At 46.9% G+C, this 15,392-nt stretch overlaps 1 protein-coding gene across 1 annotated transcript in view; it reads left to right on the forward strand.

The window, feature by feature from the left end:
• Positions 1–15,182, forward strand: part of LOC309549589 (piRNA biogenesis protein EXD1-like) — a gene marked incomplete at its 3' end in the record, with an annotated part of 299,356 nt that extends 284,174 nt beyond the window's left edge. The window contains exon 13 of the mRNA XM_082249962.1: positions 14,727–15,182. Coding sequence (XP_082106088.1) covers positions 14,727–15,182 — 456 coding nt within the window. The remainder of the gene's footprint in view (positions 1–14,726) is intronic.
• Positions 15,183–15,392: the final 210 nt, after the last annotated feature.

Consider the following 15,392-nt stretch of genomic DNA (forward strand, 5'->3'; position numbering starts at 1 on the left):
AATATAATCTATTAATGCCGGCGATTCCCTACAAAGTAAAAGTAATCCAAGCAGATAACGAGTCGCTAAATTAATTTTACAAGTGGCGAAAGGGAATCCCACCCGCCGATGCTGCCACCGGGCTCTTGCGTGCAATCTGAGAGCATGGTAAGGATGCGACCAGTGGTATCCGTCTCTGGTCACACACTGAGAGGAACAGATGTTACTCCCACTGTGTGATGTCAGAAACAGGAAGCAACGAGGATTTTGTCACTTCCTGTTTTCAAGTAATTGTTTACCTGGCCGTTAATGATCAGTAGAGCAGCCAATCAGACCGATCTGTGTCTGATTTCATTGAAAGCCAGAGATCTCCATAAAGAGGTCCTGTCATAGCCCATGCTATTTCAAGCGGTGTTGTTCATCCCTTGTATCATAACAATAAAGTTGATCAAGAAAAAAAAAATTAAAGTGTTAAAAAAAAGAAAAAAAGTAAAGTAATTTGCTCACATGCAAATACGAACGTGTACATAGGTCCCACACGCATATGTAAACGGCGATTGCTGCACACATGTGAGGTATCCTCGCAAGCTGAGTAAGTGCTGATTCACATTTGTGCGATGCGGGAATGCTGCGAATATTCGCAGCGTGTTCCCGCATCGCATCCACACAACAGGCAGTTCACACTGCCATATGCGATACGCTGGGGGTGTCAATTCAAAGTTAACGACATCCCCGGATCAGATCGCATATCGCAGTGCGAAATGAAAGTTTGCACAGAATCGGATCGCACTAGTGTGAACCACCATGCAATCCGATTCTGCTGCAGACCAACAAAAAGGGTCCTGTGCGATTGTGGTGCGAATTCAGCCCTACAAACTGTAAGGCTGAATTTACCCCACACAGACATCGCATGTAATTTTAGGAGCAGTGCGCTCCGAATTACATGCGATCTCTGTGATCGCACAAATGTGAACCGACACTAAGAGCACTGCTGTGTAACTCTAAACTGGTAACTTGTATACTGGTAACCTGCCACCGTTCCACAGGTGGACGCAATTTTAAAGCATGACATGTTTGGTATATTTTTACTTAGCGCAACAGCATCTTTTATATTTTACCAAACAATTGGGTATTATTTTGTGTTTTTGTGCATTACAATTCATTAAAGTTTATTTCTTCCAAAAAATTAGTGTTTGATAAACTGCTGTGCAAATATCGTTTAACATAAAACTATGCTACACCTACCATTTTATTCTCTAGGGCCTCTGCTTAAAAAATATATCATGTTTGAGGGTTCGAAGTAGTTTTATAGCAAACTTTTTTTTTTTACATGTAGAATAGGGATGTTAGAATTGGCCCGAACCGGAAGTCCGCGTGGGGAAGCCCAACACCAAAGAACATTTTTAACTACATGCCGCCCGCCCGGCGGAGCGGTGCGACCATTATCCTGGGCCGCCGTCATATGACGGCGGCACTTTAAGCAGGTCAGGCGCGCGATCGCGTGCGCGCCGCCCTGCACTGCCGGTGTCTTGGTGTCCCGGGGACACCCCCCGTCACCGGCAGGGGGGAAACAGCCAATGGGCGTGGCTGTTTCCCACGTGATCGGCTGTGTTCCAATGACACAGCCGATCACAATGGAGGCGCCCACAAGATGACCGCGCATGCGCGATCGGGAGCGCGCAGCGCGGTCATGTCGGTCACCGGCAGTAGTAAACAGTCACTGACAGTGACTGTTTACTATGTGATCGGCTGTGAATCCATTCACAGCCGATCACAAAATGTAAATACAGAGCAGTAACTCACTGTTACTAGCTCTTCTCTCCTCACACAGTTTCCAGTATGAGGAGAGCAGAGCTAGAAACAGTGAGTTACTGCTCTGTACACCTGTAAAATGTAAAATCACAAAAATAAAGGTCCCCACACAGTCCTCAGCCCCCCCCCCCCAATTGCACCTGTCACCCAACAGTCACCTCATCAGTGCCCAGAAATTGACACCCATAACGTTCACATGTGAGCGTAGCGATCGCAGGCAGAATCACCGCGATTCTGCCCGCGATCCGGAAATCATTGCAAATCGCGGGACGCCTGTGCGTTGCCGCTGATTTGCAATAGCACCCCAAACGCTGTGCGATGTTGCAGCGATTTCCGCCTTCCGAATCGAGGTAACATCGCGCAAACATTGCATGACGCCCAAAAAAGGTACAAGAGTTTCTTTGGGGCGTCATGCGTTGTTTGCGTGATGTTACCTCGATTCGGCAGGCGGAAATCGCTGCAACATCGCACAGCGTTTGGGGTGCTATTGCAAATCAGGGGCAACGCACAGGCGTCCCGCCATTTGCAATGATTTCTGGATCGCGGGCAGAATCGCAGTGATTCTGCCCATGATCGCTACGCTCACATGTGAACGTAGCCTAAAGTTCACCGGTCACCAGAGACTGCCATCAGTACCGCCGTGCACCATCGCCCGTCACCCATCGGTGACCATCACCTGTCACCCCATCGATCACCGTCACCTGTCACCCCATCAGTCATCGTCGCCTGTCACCCCATCAGTCATCGTCGCCTGTCACCCCATCAGTCATCGTCGCCTGTCACCCCATCAGTCATCGTCACCTGTCACCCTATCAGTCATCGTCACCTGTCACCCTATCAATCATCGTCACTTGTCACCCCATCAATCATCGTCACTTGTCACCCCGTCATTGATTGTCATCTGTCACCCCATCAATCATCGTCACTTGTCACCTCATCGATCGTCATTTGTCACCTCATCAATCATCGTCACCTGTCACCCCATCAGTCATTGTCACCTGTCACCCCATCAGTCATTGTCACCTGTCACCCCATCAGTCATCGTCACCTGTCACCCCATCAGTCATCGTCACCTGTCACCCCATCAGTCACCTGTCACCCCATCAGTCATCGTTACCTGTTTGCCATATACATGCAACCACTTACCGACCGCCTAACGACTATATGCGTCGGCCATTAAAAGCTAAATACTGGGGTTATGGCAGCAGATAGCTGCCATAACCCCGGTATTTTTTTAAACGGCGGGCGGTCGGCTTTCAGATAAGGGTGGTCCCAGTGGCGGATTCTCCGCGGAATTACCCTTACGGTGCAGGGGAAGAGGTGCCCCCCCCTCCCGCCGCGTCCCAGACGTTTTCCCAGCTTACCGGACCCGCCGGCAGCGGGGAAAACTATCCGGTCCCAGACCCTCAGAGACAGGAAGTCGAGTGAGGGCAAAATGGCCCTCACTCGACTCTATGGTCTTGGAGGACCGGAGCTACGTCAAAAGTTGTTGCCTAGCAACCGGTTTAAAGGGCCGTTTTTTTTTTTTTTTTTTCTTTTTTCAACAATTTTTTTTTTTTTTTCTTTTTTAGTGTAGTTGTGAGGTGTGAGGTCTTTGACCCCAGATCTCACAATAAAGAGGACCTGTCAAGCCTATTTCTATTACAAGGGATGTTTACATTCCTTGTAATAGGAATAAAAATGATCAAAACATTTTTTTTTTTAAACTGTGTAAAAATAAAAAAATAATAAATAAAATAAATAGGAAAAAAAATTAAAGCGCCCTGTCCCCGTTACCTCGCGCGCAGAAGCAAACGCATACGCAAGTCCCGCCCACATATGTAAACGGTGTTCAAACCGTACATATGAGGTATCTCCGCGATCGTTAGAGCGAGAGCAATAATTTGAGCCCTAGACCTCCTCTGTAACTCTAAGCTGGTAACCTGCAGAAATTTTTAAAATGTTGCCTATGGGGATTTTTAAGTACCAATGTTTGGCGCCATTCTGTGAGCATGCGCAATTTTGAAGCATGACATGTTGGGTATCTAATTACTCGGCGTAACATTATCTTTCACATTATGGAAAAAAATTTAGCTAAATTTACGGTTTTCTTATTTTTTAGTTAAAAAAAGTGATTTTTTTTTTTTCAAAAAAATTGCATTTGGAAGACTGCTGCGCAAATATGGTGTGATAAAAAATATTGCAACGATCTCCATTTTATTCTCTAGGGTCTCTGCTAAAAAAAAAAAATATAATGTTTGGGGGTTCTAAGTAGTTTTCTAGCAAAAAAAATTATTTTAGCTTGTAAAAGTGTCAAAAATAGGCCCAGTCTTAAAGTGGATAAATGGACAACTTTGTGAAAAGGGCTACTTGGATGTTAGGCGTCTGTATGTGGCTAAGCTGTGTAAAAGTGTTACACGTGTGGTATCGCCATACTCAGGAGGAATAGCAGAATGTATTTTGGGGTGCAATTTTTGCTATGCACATGCTATGTGTTAGAAATATTGCATAAATGGACAGCTTTGTGTAAAAAAAATGTGTTTTCATTTTCTTTCCACAGTTTCCAAAAACTTGTGGAAAAAAATTACATATTCAGAAGACTCATTATGCCTCAAAAATTATACATTGGGCTGTTTGCTTTCCAAAATGGGGTCATTTTATGGGGGTTTCCATTGTCCTGGTGCTCCAGGGCCTTCAAAAGTGCGATAGGTTGTCAGGAAATGATATGTGTAATTTGTGCTCCTAGAATGCCGGACGGTGCTACTTGGATGTTAGGCCTCTGTATGTGGCCAGGCTGTGAAAAAGTCTCACACATGTGGTATCGCCATACTCAGGAGGAGTAGTACAATGTGTTTTGGGGTGTAGTTGCAAGTATACATATGCTGTGTGAGAGAAATAACCTGTTAATACGTCAATTTGTAAAAAAATAAAAAAATAAATCTTAATTTTGCAAAGAGTTGTGGGAAAAAATTACAACTTCGAAAAACTCACCATGCCCCTTATTAAATACCTTGGAATGTCTACTTTCCAAAAAGGGGTCATTTGGGGGGTATTTGTACTTTTCTGACAAGCTACGTGCAAAATCAAGTGACATGCATGGTACAGTGTGTCTGCAACATCAACACCTCAGTTTTTGTTTTCCAAGTCTCTTTATAACTCCCTATATATATATATCGTTTTATTAGCCGTTGATATTGCCATACAATCTGTTTGTTTTCCACTTCCTTTTAGCCTGTTTTCACACTATTGTGAACACAGGCATCGCATGTAATTAGCACTGCATTGCTGAGCAGATCACATGCGATGTCTGTGCGATGCAAATTCAGCCATACAGTATGCTAAGCTTGCATTGCATTCACATGAAAATGCCGCTGGAACCTTTTTTTCCTGCACTGAAATTGGATCGCATAGGTGTTCATCCCTGTGCAATCCGATTCCTGTCCGAATTCACAGTTCACACTGCAATCTGTGAACCGATCTGGGGGTGTCATTAACTTTGTATTGACACCCACAGTGGTTCGCATAAGGCAGTGTTTGCGCACTAGAATCGCACTGGTTCCCGCATCGCAACAAATAAATCTACGAATTCAAATCTGAGGCACTCATGTTTTAGAGCCCATTCACACTAGCACGACTTGTGAGGCGACTTGTGTAGCCCCAGGTCGCTTGACATAACAAAAGCAATGTTAATCAATCAGTGCCGTCTTAATTGGCACTACTGAAGTCGCTCCGACTTCAGAAAAGGGTCCTGTACTACTTTGAGGTGACCTGTGATCCGACTGTCCCATATACTTCAATGGGAGTCGCCTCCTTTTCTCTGTCGCTCATTGACAGACGCAGTCCTCTTGATTAATATCAAATTGGGTTATACTGCCCTCTACAGGAGTAGGACACTAGGCAGAAGGAAAACGTTCTGGCCACACCTTAGGGGCAGTCCCAGAGGGTATATCCTCTCTCTCCCTGCTACAGGATGTCAGGTCCTTACTCCTGACTAGACAGGATCTTTGGTCCTGGCAAGATTTTTTTTTAGAAAAACTTTTTTTAGGCAGCTTTTTTTCTCCAGTTGTTCCTGTGAGATCTTCAAGCAAGTATGCTGAAACTGGGCGACGGGCTGGATGTTGAGATCCAGTGGTCACCCCAGTCAGCCTACGAGCGCGTGCAGGCCCTAGCTCCGCGCTGGGTCGGCCGCGACATAGTCCCACTGGACGGGGACTGACCCTGCGAGTTAAAGGTCTCGCCTGGACGCCGACGACCAGTTGAAAACTGAGTCACGGCGTCCGTATTGGTCGACAGCCCCCCCACCTCGGTGGAGAGGGGTTCTGTCAGGAGTTGGCGCCCGCTTGTTTCGGTATGGTGAGTAAATGTTCCCCCTCTCCCCCTGACGGGTTTGTGGGTGGACGCGGGCCCCTCCCTGGGATGATCGGCCCTCATGATCCTGGATCCCCCCTCTATCCTATAACAGGTGTCGCAGATCCCCCTCTAGAGGGTGATTTAGTGAATAAGAACCATAAGGCTTGGTTTGGGAGCTGACTATCGGAAGTCACTGTATGAGGGGCACTATAAAGGGACCATGACTGAAGTCAGTGGCTGGCAATGTAAGAAGGTGATAGCATCCTACCTTATACATAAGGTTGCAATACAGGCCGATGCCTGTGCCTGGACTACCGCCATCCTCCCGCAGGCCGCCATCCTCCCGCAGGCCGCACACCTCCGGCAGGCCGCACAGGCCGATAAACTACCTTCCGCAGGCCGCTGCCATCTTTCCACAGAGGCCGCAGGTCACGCGGGGCCACCATCTTGGAGTAGCCTCGTGTCTCCAGCATGGGGGCGGCCATTTTGGAAGTGACCAGCTACCACGAGGAGTAGCATGGGAGGCGCCGGAAGGTGTGTAAAGGGGCGGAGCTGCCTCCTTTTTACCCGGGAAAAGGATCCAAAAGACTTCCTGTCTGTAACAGACAGCGCTGAGAGCAGGTTGATAGAAACTTCTGTGCATCAGGTGGTGAGCCTTGGGGTCTCTCTCTCTCTGTGGGGTCCAAAGCAGGTAACACTGAGGGGCACTGTTGCGCTAGGGGATAACAAAAGGTGAAAAAAGTTTTTTTCTTTGCAATTATTTTTTGTTTGCTGGCAAGTGTCTGGGATTTATCATGGACCCTGCCACACATGTATCCCCACCGGATCCCCTTGAGGTGGCCGCAGGACCCTCCAGTGCCCCACTTGTGATTGATGCATTATCAGCAGTTTTGGAGTCTTTGGTATCCCGGGTTGAGGTGGCCTGTCAGGGACGGGGGGCAAGAAAGCGACCCCCGCCTACCCCTATTTCATCTGACAATTCAGATACGGATTCTGAGCTTGTCACTGCAGCTGCAGGCCCCTCTTCTGGGGCTGCTGTCTCGGGTACGGTCTCCTCAGATAGTGAGGAGGACCTTTCTGCCTTCGCCATAGCGCAAGAAGAAGCGTTGGTGGACGCACTCGTCATGTCTGTCCGGGAAACCTTAAGCCTTGAGGTTACACCGGCAGAGGTAGCTGACACTGAAATTCCCTTTGGTACCAGCAAGCCTACCAAAATGGCGAAGGTTTTTCCCTTGCCCAAATGTTTTGGTAATCTAATTAAAGAAGAATGGGATCGTCCGAAACGAACCCCTGCTATTTCCAAACGCATTGCTAGGCGCTATCCGTTTAAGGAATCCCTCCTTAAAAAATGGACGGTACCACCAGTGGTGGACCCACCGGTTTCCAGACTAAACAAAGCCACTGTTATCCCGTTGGAGGACGCTCCGTCCTTTAGGGATCCGGTGGATCGAAAAGTGGAAGCGGAATCCCGCTCCATTTTTTCCCTGATAGGGTCAACAGTTAGGCCAGTGGTGGCCATTGGTTTAGTCTCACAAACATTGACAGAATGGACCAAATTGTTACGCCGGGACATAAAGGGGAGAAGTATCCCCCCGGCAGTATCAGATTTGCTGGAACAGATTATACAAGGGCTACAGTTCATCTGTGACGCCGCCCTGGACGCCACTCCCTTGCTAGGGCGTGCATCTGTTTCAGCAGTGGTCCTCAGACGCGTGTTGTGGTTAAAGTGTTGGTCGGCGGATCAAGGTTCCAAAAAAGCTTTGGCAAATCTCCCTTTTCAAGGGGATCGCCTGTTTGGGGCCACCTTGGATGAGATTATAAAGGATCTCACTGGGGGCAAGAGCACTTTTTTACCACAGACTGCTAAGGGTAAAGGACCTCGTAACAGGCGAGGACCTTCCTTTTCCGCTCATAAAAAGTTTGTTCGTTCCGCTGGGGCGGGCGATAAGGCAAAGCCCTCCAAAGACCCTGCAGGGGGTTTCAAAGGGCGCTGGTCGGGTAAACAAAGGTCCGGCTCAGCCAAACCTGAAGATAAGACCAATACAGCCTGAAGGTGCGCCCCCACCCATCTCTGGGGTGGGGGGACGTCTTTACCGGTTTCCGGATCCATGGCTTTCCAGAATCCCGGACAAAGGGGTTCGCGAGGTCATACGGTCGGGATATAAGATCGAGTTTCGATCACTTCCACCGGTGCGATTCTTCCCTTCAAACATTCGACTATCCCCGGATCACTTAAAAGCTTTGCGGGGGGCAGTAATGGACTTGATGCAACAGGGAGCGGTAATTCCCGTTCCTTGAGCAGAACGTTTTCTTCACTTTTCCCATAGATCATTCCTAGTTCCCACCAGGAGCTGGAAGATTCAGTGAACAATTCGGATGTTACTATCCGTCAACTGGTCTTCCCTTCAGACTTGCATGAGGATCCTGGGACTGATGGTGGTCTTCTTAGAAGCAGTACCGTATGCCCAGTCTCATGCCCGAACTCTCCGAAAGGAGATTCTTTTCTAATGGAATCGGAATCCCGATTCTCTGGACAATCGGATTCGGTTCAGCGAGCGGACCAGGGAGTCTCTGGTCTGGTGGCTTCGGGCTCCGATGCTCAACCAGGGGAAATCATTTCTTCCGATAGAATCCAGGTTACAGACAAATGTATTGGAACTGAGAGCGATCAGACTTTGTCTGATTTACTGGACCGAGCAGATTCAGGGCAGCCCGGTTTGGATCCAGTCGGACAAGGCCACAGCCGTGGCTCATGTCAATTACCAAGGGGGCACCAAGAGTGCCCTGGCGGCCATAGAAGTGGCCAGCATTCTTCATTGGGCGGAATGGGTTGTTCCGGCTCTCTCCGCGGTATTCACTCCGGGGGTGGAAGATCGGCAGACAGATTGTCTCAGCCGTCAGATTCTGGATCAAGGGATATAGCCTCTTCATCCAGAGGTTTTTCGCCAGCTGTGCCTTCATTGGGGCACCCCGGAGGTGGATCTGTTGGCAGCTCGGCTCAACAGGAAGCTGCGGAGGTTTGTAGCCCGCTCCCGAGATCCTCGAGCAGACGCGCTGGTCACCCGTGGGGACAGTATCAGCTACTGTATGTCTTCCCTCCTCTCAAGTTGCTGCCGAAACTTCTGCGCAGGATAGAGGTGGAGAGAATTCCAGTTATCCTGGTAGCTCCGGACTGACCTCGTCGACCCGGGTACACCGACTTGGTCAGGCTGGTCGCGGACGCTCCTTGGAGACTTCCTCTCAGGGACCGATCTTCCATCTTGCTTTACAATCGCTGGCTTTAACGGCCTGGCTATTGAGACTCAGGTTCTGAAGGACAAGGGATTGTCAACTTCAGTTATTCCTACTTTAATTAAAGTAAAGAAAAGCGACTTCCAGGAAAGTCTATCATCGCACATGGAGGTCTTATATTGCGTGGTGTGAATCCTTTGGATTTCCTCCACGTACCTGTAGCACCACCCCCGCAGGAGCTGCTGATTATGTTATTGGGTCTACTCCCTGCCTAACAACCCAATCAAATTGGCTCGATCCCTCCTCAGGCACAACTGACCCAGAATAGGACTGGACTATCAAATGGATACACAGATTGGAATACAATACTTCAATATGCAACAGTACCTTGTTACCTTCTTTAACAGTAGTCCTTCTGGGTGACACAATGGAACAGCACACAGGATTGTAATTAATCAAAACTTAGTTTACTATGTATCAAATTGAGAAAGGGAGATACAATACCATACAAGCCCATAAAAGGTTACTTAAAACAACTTTAAAAAGATAAAAGAAATACCCCCACACTCCTCCTTCATTAAGGCTAGACACAGTACCAGATAGGTAGGCCTATCTGAGTCCCTCCCCCAGAGTTCTCTTCTTTCTTGTTGATCTTCGCTAGCAAGGTTATTGAATAGAGCTCATTTGTAATCCAAATTAGGAATGAAGATCAAGAGAGAGAGAAAAAAAAACAGCAAGCTGTTAGTTGTCACCACAGGGTGTCTGTGTAACTGAACAATAGCTTCTGCGAAAGCGGTAAGCCTCTGGCGACTCCTTTTTAGATATTATGGTTTGTCTATGAGTCTCCTACTGATAAATCCCAGGGTTTATCACCTCCTGTTGCGCTACCGCTATCTGTAGATAAAGCTATCTCTTTGGCAGATAAAGTCAGTTATTGGGCATGTGCCCTCTCACCAACAGAAGTTTCTCCTTCGCGCGCTCCACTGCGGTCTCAGTCCTTTGGCTATATGCCAGCCGCGCGAGGTCTTTCTGGCGGATGACTTCCGGTCTCTGCAAACAGCAGTATGACCTCCAGGAATGTGCCTCGTGCTTGAGATGGGACGGTTCAACGTCGTCCCTCCAGGCTAAGAGGCTTTGGCCCAATATCCAGCATCAGTCCTCCACTCTCGCTCGCTGGTTCCTCAGAGTCCAGCGCAGAAAGGCACCCCCCCCCCCTCGGCTTAGCCTCTCTCTTCCTTTAAATAACTTCCCCCATAGTGCCGTGCGGTGCAGCCGTGCACCCTGGATCTTGCAAAGCAGCATGGGAGATGTAGTTTCTTCATCTTGCCAAAAGGAAGTCACAGCCCGGGAAATTCCATGCAACTACCACTAGAGGGAGCCTAGTTCCTTCTCACATATCAAACAGTATCTTTAGGCATATTTAACCCCGCTACATACCTATTCGGTGAACAGAATCCTGGCTTTTCTGCAACAGGGGGTTGAGCAGAAGCTGGCCTTGAGTACTATCAAGGCTCAGGTTTCAGCGTTAGCAATCTTCTTTCAGAAGCCTTTGGCTACCCATTCCTTGGTGCGGAATTTCATCCAGGGGGTGCGGCACTTGGCTCCGCCAGTGCGCGCGCCCTTACCGCCCTGGGATCTTAATTTGGTGTTGTCGGTTCTTCAGAAACCTCCCTTTGAAAATATCAGGGAGATTCCCTTGCTTACGTTATCCCAGAAGGTGGCCTTCTTGGTGGCCATTACTTCTGCACGCAGGGTGTCAGAACTGGCCGCATTATCTTGTCGTTCCCCATATCTGGTGGTTCATAGGGATAAGGTGGTTCTTCGTCCGAATCCATCCTTCCTTCCTAAAGTGGTTTCAGAGTTTCATCTGAATGAGGACATTGTATTGCCTTCCCTGTGTCCTAAGCCCAGTCATCCTCGGGAGTTTGCGTTGCATTCCTTGGATGTGGTTCGGGCAATCAGGGTATACCTGAAAACTACGGATTCATTTCGTAAAACAGATTCACTTTTTGTGATCATGGATGGCCCCAAAAAGGGGTTGCCTGCATCTGCCGCGACTATTTCCAAATGGATCAGACAGAAACGGTGGTACAGGCTTATTCTATTAAGGGTCGGAATCCTCCGTTCCCTGTTAAGGCGCACTCCACTCGGGCGCTTAGTGCTTCCTGGGCCTTCCGCCATCAGGCGTCAGTGGTCCAGGTTTGCAAGGCGGCTACCTGGTCGTCGGTTCAAACCTTTACAAAATTTTATAAAGTTGATATGGCATCGTCGGATGCCTCTTTTGGCCGCAAGGTTTTGCAGGCCGCAATTTGAGGAGACCGTTGGTCTACCTCGAGGGTTTTTTTCTGTTGGGTTTTCAGTTGAGTCTCATCCTTTGGTTTGATGAGCCTTTAAGATTTCTAGTCGGCACCGGTTGGGCCTTCTGGATTTAAATTTTGATTTCTGTTATCCCACCCCTCATTTGTGGCACTGCTTTGGGACGTCCCAATTTGATATTAATCAAGAGGACTGCGTCTGTCAATGAGCGACAGAGAAAAATGGATTTTTGTAAAATCTTACCGTAAAATCCTTTTCTCTTAAGCTCATTGACAGACGCAGTACCCGCCCCTCTACTTTTGAGTTGGGTTGGGTTAAATTCTCTGACACTGCTTTGTGACATAACTGACATCCTGTAGCAGGGAGAGAGAGGATATACCCTCTGGGACTGCCCCTAAGGTGTGGCCAGAACGTTTTCCTTCTGCCTAGTGTCCTACTCCTGTAGAGGGCAGTATAACCCAATTTGATATTAATCAAGAGGACTGCGTCTGTCAATGAGCTTAAGAGAAAAGGATTTTACGGTAAGATTTTACAAAAATCCATTTATCTTAATTGAAGTGACTTGTTATCAGACTTTCCAGGAAGAAGAAAGAGATTAGCCAGACATTCCCCACAGACAGTCGCCTGTCTCTTCAAAGTAGTGCACAAGTCTCTTCTAAAGCCCCGTACACACGTACCGATTGTCGGCCGCAAATATTCGGCCATTGAACGATCGGCCGATTGTCGGCTTGTTAGTATGAAGCTTGCGACAGCCGACAGCGCATTTTCGGCCGAACAGAATCTGTCCTGCAGGCATTAAAATTTTTGTACGCCGACAACAGAACAGCCGATTGTGCGTCAGTCAGTACAGATTTCGGCGGACAATCAGCAGATTTGCAAGACTGGGCATGCTCAGAGAAGAAAAAAGACACGGAAAGTTAACCATCACATGACATCACTTCTGCAGTCGGCTGTTGTTGGCCGACAAAATTCGTGTGCAGTCTTTTTCACTTTTCAGCGGACAGGACAGCCCTGGACAAAAGACGGCCGATCGTTCGGCCGACGATCGGTACGTGTTAGGGCTGAAACAACTAATCGACTAAATCGATAATAATCGATAATGACAATCGTTGTCAATGATTGTCATTATCGATTAGTTGTGCTGCATTCTTGACATTCCCCGACTGTCAGCGAGCTCCGTCTGCTCTGTGAAGCTGCAGTGTGCATTCACTGTCTCTCTCTCACAGCACGGCTTCCGTGACCTCCCTCCTCCTTTCCTCTCTGCCTTCTTGCTGAGTCAGTGAGGGAGTGAGTCATATCGAGCTGAGGGAGAAGCAGCAAAATGTGAGTGCCGAGCTTAGTACTAGTTACAGTGTCCATTCCATGCAATGCAGCCCGCCAAAAAACAGAATAAAAGCTTATCCAGATAAAAGAGTTAATATTCCTTATAAAGTGCAATATTATAATAGAAAAATAAGTGATTAAAAACGTCCATATAACACATATAGGGGGTCTTTCTTTGCTCCCTATTTCATATCTATGGCTGACAGGGACGTTTTTATTCACTTATTTTTCTATTATAATATTGCACCTTATAAGGAATATTAACTCTTTTATCTAGATAAGCATTTATTATATTATTTACAGTATATAGCAGCTTAATTTAAAAAAATAAAAAAATAAAAAAGTTTTGGTATAAGTGCCGGTTCACACTTGTGCGGTTTGCGAGATTGCATGTAATTCGGAGCGCACTGCTCCTAAATTACATGCGATCTCATGTGCGGATACAAGTTCAGCCATACATGAGGCTTTTTTTGAGCATCCTCAGAATCGGATCACACAGTGGTAAGTGGTTCACATTTGTGCGATCCGATTCTGTGCGAACTTGCAGATCGCACTGCAATATGCGATCGCAACTGGAGGTGTCGTTAACTTTTAATTTGCACCCCCTGCGTATCGCACTTGGCAGTGTGAACTGCCAGATATGCGGATGCGATGGCCTTAGTGCCGGTTCACATTTGTGCGATGCGGGAACGCTGCGAATATGCAGCGTGTTTCCGCATCGCATCCGCACATCTGGCAGTTCACACTGCCATATGCGATACACAGGGGGTGCAAATTAAAAGTTAACGACACCCCCAGTTGCAATTGCATATTGCAGTGCGATCTGCAAGTTTGCACAGAATCAGATCGCACAAGTGTGAACCACTGTGCGATCCAATTCTGAGGCGGCTCAAAAAAAGCCTCATGTGCGAGTTTGCTGTAGTTGCGCTGCGAATTCAGCCATACTAAGTGTATGGCTGAACTCGCATACGCACATGAGATCGCATGTAATTTAGGAGCAGTGCGCTCCGAATTACATGCAATCTCGCAAACCGCACAAGTGTGAACCGGCACTAACACTCTGTTTGTTCATTATTATTTTAAATAAATGAAAAAAAAGGCATATTGAGTTTTTTTATGATTTTATCCGATTAATCGAAAAAATAATCGGCAACTAATTGATTATTAAAATAATCGTTCGTTGCAGCCCTAGTACGTGTGTACGGGGCTTAAGTCTCTTCCAAGTCTCTTCAAGTCACGGGGCGACTTTCTGGATCGTGGTAGTGTGAACCGGCTCTTAAAGTACTCTTTTTTTCTACCAGACAGGAAATCTGCAACAAAGAAAACTTCAACAAAACAATGAAAAGCTCATAGAGGTTCTAGCCATCCCCTCCTTGAGGGCTTAGTTTACCTTTTACAGAAAAACTGTAAAGATGACCTAACTAACTAACTAGATCTAGTCGTGCCTTTTGTGGGGGTCTGGTGTTAGGTCACCTTTTACAAAATATTACAAAAAATATTATTTTTTTCTAATGTCTTTGTTGCTGTTGACTTCCTTTTTGGTAAAATGTTGACACCAGAACAGGAAGTGAGGGGAAATCTTTCTAAAAGAGCCCCAGATAGCAGTAATCCTTCCCCACGCCATCCAAAACTATAAAAAATTGCTTATAGATCACACTTAAAGTAAATACATCTAAATATACTTGCAGTATGTATGCATTTGTATCCTAAAACATTTCATGTATTATATTTTATAGCTGTCCCATTCAAGAATTTCTGAAGATTTTCAAATGCTGAAAGACCTGCAAGAAAAACGCAGGGCGAAGGCTCTGAAAAAGTATGTTGTAGGCGAAAATGGTTTACTGCTTTTGCCTGGAAACCAACAGGAAATCTTTAAATGTCCTGATCACACTGAAATGAATGAGAAATCTGTCCCTCCCATATCTGACAAGGACAGATCTGCAGCCTGCACAGAGAGAGTGCAAATCCAAACTGAGTCGGGAATTCAAGCCACTCCTACTGGGCAAAGGCATCTTTCTCCCCCAGGTTTGGCCTTTCCGTATCGGAGTCCTAAGCCATTTCCCATTCTACAAATGCCAAGAACACCAGTGCCGCTTGCTCCCACTGCACCATTTAAAATGCCACTTGTACGCATGTCAGCTACTCGGCTTCCAACTGATATTTCAAAAACACGTTTTCATAAAACCTCATAATATTTTAGCTAACAGTCTTCTATGAACACTGGTACCCCCCAAAACCCATTGAGGCACTTTTAAAAGAACCCAAAATATTGGAGCTGCCATTGCTGGCTTGTTTTTAAAGGGGCAGGAGCTTTCATGCCTATTCTATATGCTCATTCTTCCTTCACCCCTTAGTGAATTACTAAGACAAATGTTGTGCCTGTCAAGTGTCCTGATACTTTA

The sequence above is a fragment of the Pelophylax lessonae genome, assembly GCF_965119305.1.
Source record: "Pelophylax lessonae genome assembly, chromosome: 1".
In the NCBI taxonomy this organism is placed as follows: domain Eukaryota; kingdom Metazoa; phylum Chordata; class Amphibia; order Anura; family Ranidae; genus Pelophylax; species Pelophylax lessonae.